At 45.1% G+C, this 9,974-nt stretch overlaps 1 protein-coding gene across 1 annotated transcript; it reads left to right on the top strand.

Moving 5' to 3' along the window:
- Positions 1-1,129: 1,129 nt before the first annotated feature.
- COX20 (cytochrome c oxidase assembly factor COX20) lies at positions 1,130-5,266 on the top strand. The gene is made up of 4 exons (XM_074818349.1): positions 1,130-1,374; positions 3,544-3,658; positions 3,802-3,865; positions 4,452-5,266. Exons 1-4 carry the CDS (start codon positions 1,342-1,344, stop codon positions 4,591-4,593), a joined length of 354 nt encoding a protein of 117 aa, XP_074674450.1. The 5' UTR covers positions 1,130-1,341; the 3' UTR covers positions 4,594-5,266.
- The last annotated feature ends 4,708 nt before the right edge of the window (positions 5,267-9,974 follow it).

Genomic DNA, 9,974 nt, shown 5'->3' with positions numbered 1-9,974 from the left:
AAAGTATGTTTTTACAGTATCTTGCAGAACTATAACTCTGTCCTCCGTCACTTAGCACGATTTACCTGTTCAGATATTACTACAGGTACAATTTTGTATCTAAGGGACCATTTCCAGTATGTCCACTTGATTTAGCACAGGACTTAAACCTACTGAACCCACTAGTGTTTTGTCTAATTTAGTTGTAAATGTCCCACACTAGATCATTTTCAAGAGCACTTCCTTTGAAACAATTCTTCCTAAAAGAAACTGTTCTTCCTCCACCTCCTTCCCCCTGTCACCAGGGTACCCTTCTACCAGTTGCACATCATCTTTTCCTCAGCCCATTCCAGCACTCTGGGCCGTATCCTGTGGACACCGAAAATAACCTCTCCTCCTATCCATGGGGTCTGTATTGTTCGGGCCATCTACACCCCGTGAAAGCTCCCATAACCTCCTTCTCCCACTAGGTGCTACTCAGCCTCTTTATGTTTCCTAGTCCTGTTATTACTCTTTCTAGCTTTCCGTAACTCAGCTCAGACCAGCTGGGGCCTACGCCGTCAGGCCGCCAGACTGAGGCAGGGCCTCTCTTCGAGGATTTATGGTAGGGCAGTGAGCAGGGAGCCGGCTTCAAACCGTGCTCAACACCTCCTTCTGCGGCAAGGGGCAAAAAGCGACAGGGAGGCCTGCGGAGGGCTCCTGTCGCTCTCCCCACACACGAAGGGCCGAGGACACGAGCGACACAGCACCGGCCTGTGCGGGTGCCCGAGCCGCCTCTCTCAAACCGGCAAACCCAACGCCCCGGCGGCGGGCGGCACAGCCGGGGAGGGGCCGGCCCGCCCTGGCCCACCGCCCGCGTTCCGCCGGGCCCTCGGGGCGCCGCCGACAGCCGCTGCGTACGGCGGCGGGCCCCGGGCGGCCGCCGCGGCCGGGCCACGCGCGGAGCGCGGGGGGGGGTGCGGGCCAGACACCGGCGAGGGGCCGCCGCGCGCCACAACTGCCGCCGCCCGCGCCCGGCGGAGGCGCGCGCCCGGAGCGGGAGAGGGGGTGGGGCGGACTGAGCGCCAGCGCCGCGCGCGCGCGCCCGCTCCCTCCCCCCCCCGCCCCGCGTGCGTGCGTGCGCGCGCCCTGCGCCGTGACCCATTTCACTGAACAAAGGATTTTGCTGGAATCTCAGCGCTAGACCTAAAATGGCGCCGGCGCGCTCGCCCGCCCCCGCCCCCCCGCGGGCACCATAGAGATGGGGCGGGCCGGGGAGGATAGAGCGGCCCCTCTTCGTGCCTTCTCTACGCGGCCGTAGTCCGGCCTCGCTGGTGCGCGGCGGGGGAGGGGGCGCGGGCCGGGGATAGGCGCTGTCACGTCATGGCGGACGAGGGCGACTCTGAGCCGAGGAAGGTAATGGAGGATGGGCATGGGGAGGGGGAGGGCGGACGGCGGCCAGGGCCCTTCCCGCCCTGCACGCGGCCGTAGCCCTCCCCCCTCACCGGAGCGCGCGGGGCGCTGCCTCCCCTCTCCGCCCCGCGGCCTGGCTTGAGGCGGGCGGCGGAGGGAGCCGAACCCGCACGGTCCCGCCTCGCCTGGGCGGCGGAGGGGCGTCCCCGGTGCGTGGCAGGGCCGGGCCGGGCCCGTGATCCGCACAGACAGAGGAGGCCGGCGGTGCGCGGAGCCTTTCACGCGTTTTAAGGTTTCCCCGCCCGCCTCCCTGAAGCACAGCCGGGCGCTGAGAGGAGGAGGAGGAGGAGGAGGAGGAGCCGGAGCTGTGCGGCCACCCGGTTCCCCGCGCCCACGCGCGTCAGGGCCCGCGAAAGCGGAGGGGGAGCCCTGCGCTGGGAACAGGAGAGGTTGCGCAGACCAGTTGTGAACCCCCGCTGGTTTTGCTGCAGGGGAAGTAATTAGGGAACAATACACGGAAACCCCTGGAAGAACTGAGGCTCTGTAGGGCCGAGTGGCGTGGGGGTTTTGTGTTTGTTTTTCCACGGGTCCCTCTACGGGGCTTTCTCTCTTGGGTGAAACACTGTGATGACACTTGAGCCTTTGTAATGCCAGCAGTTAGCCGTGGTTAGAGTCATAACAAGTGATTTTAAGTAGAGCAACAGGTGAAATACTATTTTTAAAGGATGCATCATGCTGCATGGATGTAGCAGGAATACCTTCTTAGCCAACAACAGCAACGTATCAAGTGACTTCTTCCATATGAGAGTACTTGAAATTACTCATTAGGAGATTAGACCAACATAGACCAAATCCTTTTTGTCTCACTTGTACACAGGGATTATGTGGAAACAGCTGATGGTTGTCTGTAGGGAGCAGAGAGAAAATTATTGATGGGGATTTCCATACTTGCATACAAATCCAGCTGTTGTCAGATGTTTGCCATCCCTGTTACCACAGTCAGACGTGTTTCACAATGACTTCACAGAGTTGTCAGCCCTCCACAAATAGTTGACTGTAGTACTCCGTCTTCAAAATCTACTTCGTCCAAGTAGAATAGCTTTACAAAAAAATAAAATCATTTAAAAATCATCTTTTGAGATTTTAGTTGATACAACTGCGCGTGTGGTCTAAGGATTTGAACACAATAGAATTCTCACACCATCCCTAACAAAAGAATTAATTGCAGAAAGATGTGCAGATGTTACAACAGCCAGCAACCTTAACCCTGACCTATGTCATCTTGAGGCCTTTTTGTAGGTAGTTTCTCACTCCTTGTGCTGACGTGCGTTTGCAAGGATGTTTGTCAGGTGGGAAATAAGGGTTGTATTCAAGTTAGACTTGGATTATGCAGAAGCCAGTGTACGTAGGCAACTCTGAAATGAAAAACATATTTGTCAGTTCACAGTTGGTTTTATGAATGCCATGAGTAATTACCATTTGAAAATGAAATAGAAAACTGATAGATATAAGCTAGGGTAGGTTATAGGTGTGAGACGGGGTATGAAATAGTTTGAATATTTTTTACTAGTAGGTTAATTTAAAAATTTATGTGTTGTATATAGGAGAATTTCTGTGAGCAGCCCCTGGCTATACATAGGGTTAATTTAAACAAAGGATTAGGTGTATATAAGTTTTATTCAGTGTTCAGTATAAGGTTCTTTACTACATGTGCATTCTTCGGTAATTTCACTTTTTAAGAACATTTGCCTTTTCGGATATTAAAATTACGTGGCATAACTAACTGCGTAATTCATTGTGACCTTACCTGTTGGTTGTGATGTATGGTTTTTTTGAACAAAGATGCTGGATTCTTAAGGGTTTTCTCCCCTCCTTTTCTGGGGAATGTAAAGGAAAAAATGAAGCAGTTCTTTTATAATGTTCAGTAGAAAGGATGGATCAACAGGTTTGTGCAAAATGATGTTGCCTAAATCAATAGTTAACTCTTCTGAAACCATTCCTGATACAGCTGTGCATGTTCGCTTTTGCTCAGATATAACCCTGGAAGTAGGAAATCCTCAAGTGGTTATTTTTGACTGCTGAGATAACAAGTCAGTTTTACGATGGAGTTGGCATCATAGACTTCTACAAAGATAATTTTTTAAATTAATGGTGTGGGTTTTCTTCTTACAGTCCTTTAAACTCCTAGGATTTCTTGATGTTAAAAGTGTCCCATGTGCACGAGAATCAGTGCTGTATGGCTCCGTGGGATCTTTAGTTGTGGGTCTTGGACATTTTCTAGCAACTAGTAAGTACTTATTCCTTCTGTTTTTTATATACTTATTTGCAAGGAAAAAAAAATTCCTATTTGCCATTAGGTTTTATTAATAACAGGAAGTCATCCAGGGTTTTTTCTCTTAACTTTTTGGAGGATTTTTGGTTTTCTTTCAGGTAGAGTTAGAAGATCTTGTGACTTTGCAGTTGGTGGCTTTATTTGCACAATGTTAGGATACTGGTATGTAAAACGCTTCTTGAATTTTGACAAACCTAAGTTGGCTGCTTTATACAACATGATCCCCATGTGACCTTTCACACTGTTTGTGAAACTCCATAAAAAACTTGCCTAGCAAAGCGTCCTCTTCCTTCTCCCCAAAATATTTATTTTTTAAAGGAAAAGAGTTCAGTGCCTTTGAATTTTTATGTTAATATTTTTTTTGAAACTTGCAATTGTTCCTTGAATCCTAAGAGGTCAAACCACCCAGTTATTTCCATCTTTAATTCTTTCTTTTTCCCATTACATATACCATCGTTCTGTCCTAATTATAAAGGCAGCATACTAAATGGTCATTAAATTAAAATCCAAATTACAGAAATTAGCATTTTTCATTGGACTTGTATGTCAGACTCCTCGGTGGCTGCATAATGTTTGCCTCAAAGAAATAGCAGTTGCCCTAGTATTTTCATTATGCATCATTTCATAATGACTTTTACTGGCATTATTATACGTGGTTTCAACTTTTCAACTGGATGAATAACTCTGATTTGATACTGTCGCTCATGTAAAGCAGGGAATCGTGTTTTCTTTTCATCCCCTCCTCTAGGTTTTACTGCAGGTACAATTTGGCCCAACAGAGGATCCGGCAAAGAATGCTTAAAGAAGGAATGAGAAACAGAATTTTATTTGAAGGCAGTTCTCTTGATCCAGAAAGAAAACTGACTGGCAATGAAAGAAGCGATTCATAGTCTGCTGTAGAGGAATCTGTGGTCTAATACAGCTTTGGGAGAAGGTGGTCCAAGAGTGGCAGTCTTCCCTGCCAATGTGTGAGGTGTCTGAAACTGATAAATCACGCTGTTTTTCCTAGCAAATCCAAGCAAGAAATTCATAGCGAATCCGTTAAGTCAGTATACAAGCCTTTCTTTGTTTCATGTATGTATGTACACGACTATGTACACAGATAGGAATGACCTCTTGTTAAACATCTAGGAACTGATGTGTCCTGTTACAGGGTCTCAGAGGATTAATGACGGGTTTTGGGAATGCTTTAACTTCCATTATAAACAGAATGGTTCATTTTAGCAAAGTTGTAATTACCTCTCATTTAAATGCAGGAAAATATTTTCACCAGCTGTTCTCTTGAGTAAATGTATCCTTCAGTGCTACTGTTAATTGTGCTGTTTGTAAAACAGGAATATTTAAACAGCAGGTGAACGCTTTGCTTGTGCAAGATGGGTGATACCAGTAGCCTTTGTAAGATTTCAGCTGCAGAATAACTTCAGATAATTTATATACACTGTGAAGTTGAAGGATTTCCATTTTTGTTCTGTCTGTGCGAAACTAGGAATAAAATCACACTTCAAAAGCAGTCTAAGCTATGTAAGTAATCTTTTTACTTGATTAAAAATGTTGCTCTTCTGATTAAGGCATTTCCTTACAACTGATGGAATAATAATTTACATTATTTGAAAGTAGCAGTGGTCAGTAGGTTTTTTTTTTTTTAAAAAAGGCATGTTTTACTTGTGTATTTCACTATACATTTTCAGTTACAAGAAATATTTCTATGTAATTTCAAGGAAACCATCTTACTTGGAAATACAGTGTTAGGTCTAATTGCATATTGGTAAAAAGATGAGTGATGGTATAATATTCCTTGCTTGCTTCCGTCTGCACCAATGACACAATGTATTTATTTTTTTCACAAAATGATTTATAGTGTATTATGCTATAAGCACTTTTTGGTCTAAAGGCATTGGCTGAGCAAAAATAGTCCTTTCCCCCCACCCTATAGTTAGTCTGAGAGAGTTTGCCATCTGTTGTTAACTCAGGTTGGTGTGGGGAGGTTTGGGAATCCAGATGTAAACAGCAGCATTGCTCTACTTATTTAGTTTGAAAATATACTTGAGAGCACTAAGCAAACATGCTATTTACACTAAGATAATTAAACTTTTACCCTCTGTGGATTAGCTTCTTAGAAGAAGAAAACAAACCTGTGTACTCTTGTTTCCTTTTTTTCCTCTGTTACTCCTGTTTCTTCTGGAGGAAACACTAAAGATAAATTTTTTTAATAAATTATTTTATAAATTTTATAAAGTTTTATATAAAAAGTCTCCAGAAAACTTGAGTTAATGCAATGAAACATTTTCTGTCCTCACTGCAAAATCTAAACTCAGAAGTTAACTGGTAGCTAACTAATTCAGAAAAGAAAAAAACGTTTCCCCTGGTTCTGTGCTCCTTCCCTTTAGATGGGGTAGGAGGTGTTGCCTCGGAAAGCCCTTGGAGCAGCAGTGGGAAACTGAGCGAGCCATAAACCAGGAATTAGCCAACTCCTATTTTAACACATGGTTGAGTTCTTTCCTATCTGACCTAAGAAAAGGAACTGCAACCTAAGCAGGGGGCCTTTTGACTGCGAGGTCATAGTTCAGCTGGGGAGTTTAGGAAACAAAAGCACACAGATGAAAATTTACTCTTTGGCAAAGAGCAGTTGTAGACAAATGTGGTGGGTTGACCCTGGCTGGGCTCCAGGTGCCCACCAGAGCTTATCTATCACTCCTCTCCTCAGCTGGACAGGGGAGAGGGAATATAGCAAAAGGCTCGTGGGTGGAGATAAGGAAAGGGGAAAGGTCACTCACCAATTACCTTCAGGGGCAAAACAGACTCAATGTGGGAAAAAACAATTTATTGCAAACCAAGTCGGAGTAGGGTAATGAGAAATAAAAACCACCTTCCCCCTCACCCCTCCCTTCTGGGAAAAGCTGCAGCATTAGATCTTCTCCAGTGTTAATTAGTGTTGATTTAAGCTACTGCATTTAAGGATATTAGCTCAATAGCAACTACAGTATTAACAGTTCTGGCCAAATTCTGACCATAAAATTCTAGATGTCTCTGCATGGTGTAAATAACTGATGTAATACTTCTGCCTCACTGTGCAAAATGTAAAATGAGTATGCCAGATGTTAACAGAGAAATGGGGAAAGAGGCAACACACAGGCAGTCTGGCTGACACGTTTGAGCTTCGTTATCTAGTAAAACTTGAGGTGGAGTTGATCTAACCAAAAGGCAGAGTCTTTGCTGAATGGGGCCGGGGTGGGTAAGACAAGGAAGCTGGGAGCAGGACTGGGCTGGTGTGAAAGGGGAGGGCCTGCAATAGCAGAGGGAAGAATGCTCATGGTTAAACATACAGGGGAGAAAGTCTGGCATAATTCCTCGAGGCGCCAGCTACAGCTGCTTCTGCGCCAGCTATGGAGAGTGGATTGAAAGTGACTAATGGGTTACAAACCCCTGTTGAAAGGGTGAGGGACAGGACAGAACCCAAAAATCCCAAAGCTATTAGTTGTCATAAATTGGGGTACGTTCACAAGAAAATAAAACTTGTAGTAACTCAACAGAAGTAATTTTAACATTTGAAAACAATTTCCTAACTATTTTTTAAATTAGTGAGCCATATCTCTGTTAGCGCTTATTTTTTTAATCTAAGTCATTGGTGGAAACACAGACCGTGCATCTGTGTTTTGTTAGCGAACTTGATATCTTTTAAGTATTGCTGCTAGTGACAGATGTGATAGTTCTTGCTTCACTGAGGTTCAAAATATTCCTCAAAACTTAGGGGTAGTTACTGGAAAGGAAGAGAAATAGTAATTGTGAAGATTGTTGGTTTTCAACCCTCTGAATGAGCCTTACAAAGGAGAGAACGAAGTATAGCAACTTTAAGCTATAAAGTTGCTAAAATGCTGTTTAGTGTACTGACAGGTGCATTACTTGGTCACTGAACAGTGACTGACAAGCACTTAGTTTTTATCCCTGAAGTTAATAAAATCCTCCCTTAAAGCAATCTAAAACACCACCAAAATAAATAGACAGGTTTATGGCCCCCTCTGCTCCTCCAGACCTTGCTCTTCCCGCTCCCCACAGTAGCGATGCTTTTGGGAAAAGGTGTTGCCAGCACACACGGGGCTCCCAACAGACCAGAGCGCAGCGCGCAAGGATGCGCGTCCTCCAGGCCTTCCAGGAAGGAAAGCCACTGTCAAGGCCACAGGCTGAAACGCTGCAATCTGAGGTTAATGTCAACACCGTTATTAGAGGTGCGTGTGATCAGATGGCCTCTGCTCTGCAGTGCCTTTCGCTAAAGCAAACGTAATGCTTCAGCCATTGACAATTACAACAGGCTCAAAGCCCAGGAAGTTTTTTGAAGTTGACAGCAGAGGCAGTTACAACCATTGTCCCAAACTCACCCACCCCAAGTCCTTGAGTGCTGCAAAGGAAGGGTCACCTCCTGTCGTAACAGTGAGTCTGGCTTTCGGTAGGATGATTTTTTAGGCGGAGGGGGAAGTATGTTTGTTGTTTCTGGTGCAAGCAACCCAGGTAACAATGAAGTACTTGTGTGAACTCAGTTGTAATGAGCTCCCAAGTGAAAGATTTTCCACAGTTTAGTAGATTAATTCTCATACTTCTCTCATTCCCATATCCAGGCATTTAGCTCAAGAGCTCGGTGGTTACCAGTGAAAGTTGTTTGGGTTGCTCCTTTTAAAGTTTGAAACAAATAGGTTGTTATTGCCTTGGAAGACTGATCAAAACAACAAAGGTTTTACAGTATGTTCAGATGATCAGGATAATGATCCTTTGATGATTTTTTTATTTTAAATTGAAAAACCAAGAATTAATTAAATGTCAGAAGTGGAGATGAGTTTTAGTTAACGTGACTCAAGGCCTTGGAACGTATATCCTTCTTACGCTTGGAATGAAAATATTACATTAAGCAAGCGTGACTGCTAAACCTTCAGATGGGGGCAGGGGAGCGGGCAGATGAAGAGAAGGTAGAGCCTTGGATGAGACAATTTGAGGAAAAGGCAGACTTTTATTCATGGCTAGCAGCACCCTAAGACTGATAGTAGGCCCCCACATTTTTACATGCTCTCTATTTTTTTCTGCACAGGCTGATAGTTTGCCTGAGGGCCATCCAGCAGCAGGTCTGCCTGTTCCTGTGGGAATAGGTCACAGCGTCCCTGTATCTGCTTGTTTTAAAGATTAAGAGCAGTTCAGTTCTGAGGAGGAGATTTTAATCCTTCCAGTTTCTGTCATCATCTGTCATGAGCAAGACTGCATCAGAGCCCTCAACTTCCCCGAACATGCCAGGAGCCCACTGGCAGCACCTAAAATGTGCTGTGGGAGCAGACAGTTACCACTGCAGGGCTCTTTCTCTTTGGACTGGTCACAGCTCCAAAAATACCCAGCCTGTACATTGTGGTGATGTATTTAACAGAACCAAAGATTCCCCCTCTCTGTCTTCATGCTCTGAAGAGAATGAAACACATGCTTTGCTTATTTTTTAAACTCCTTGTTTATTTTGTCAAATGTTGTCACAAAGAGCAGCAGATGCACTCTCAGCCAACTTTGCTTCTCTCCCTGGACAACAGATCCTCATCTCTCCTATTGATGGCAAATGGCTTGTGATTAACTCTGGTGACCACAGTGTGCATTTATCCATGAGATGTCGTGGCCTTCAAGCCTGCATATACCTGCGTGACAGGATTTTGGAGTTCACCTACAAGCTTTACAACTCTGGCTGATAGCCATGCTTTCCATCATCTAGGTCAAGAGTTCTTACCACCTTTACCTTTGCCAGGTGGCCAGACCAAGTGAGACAGATCTTTCTCTACCACCTACCTCATCACTCTGACACTGCACAGATGCTGTGGAAACGGGATAAGAGATCCACCCAGCCCATTTTGCCCATGGCTTGTTCTTCTGAGCACATTCGCAGTGAGGGTGCCCACGATCCCCTCCCGACAGAACATTCAGGATATGTTACTTAAGTGATTAACGGGAAGCTGACATCCCCTTTCCTGTCAAGAAACATTCAGGCTCTGAGGTAATAGCAACATCGGTGAAGATGAAAAGCCAGTAACTGATTTATTATTGGGCAGATACATTATCACAAAAGGCTGTTGCAGGAGTCCTTCATAAAGCAAATACAGAGCAAAAAAATTTCCAACGGCTTGTTCCTCAAAATAGAGGGGATGATACTCTGTTCAGGCCCCCCAAAGAAATCTGGAACTACCAGTAATTATCACGTGCTGTGCTTATAATGCTTTCATCCAACATCTAAAGCCCTCGAGGGTCACCCTGAGGC

Source organism: Strix aluco, chromosome 3 (assembly GCF_031877795.1).
Source record: "Strix aluco isolate bStrAlu1 chromosome 3, bStrAlu1.hap1, whole genome shotgun sequence".
Lineage (NCBI taxonomy): Eukaryota > Metazoa > Chordata > Aves > Strigiformes > Strigidae > Strix > Strix aluco.
This window is presented reverse-complemented; position numbering and strand designations above follow the sequence as displayed.

Bases quoted from the DNA above. Each gene is read 5' to 3' on its own strand.
- COX20 (XM_074818349.1), top strand. From the start codon at position 1,342: ATGGCGGACGAGGGCGACTCTGAGCCGAGGAAG. The intron at 1,375-3,543 runs GTAATGGAGGAT...TTCTTCTTACAG, and splicing joins GCGACTCTGAGCCGAGGAAG to TCCTTTAAACTCCTAGGATT. The intron at 3,866-4,451 runs GTATGTAAAACG...CCCCTCCTCTAG, and splicing joins TGCACAATGTTAGGATACTG to GTTTTACTGCAGGTACAATT.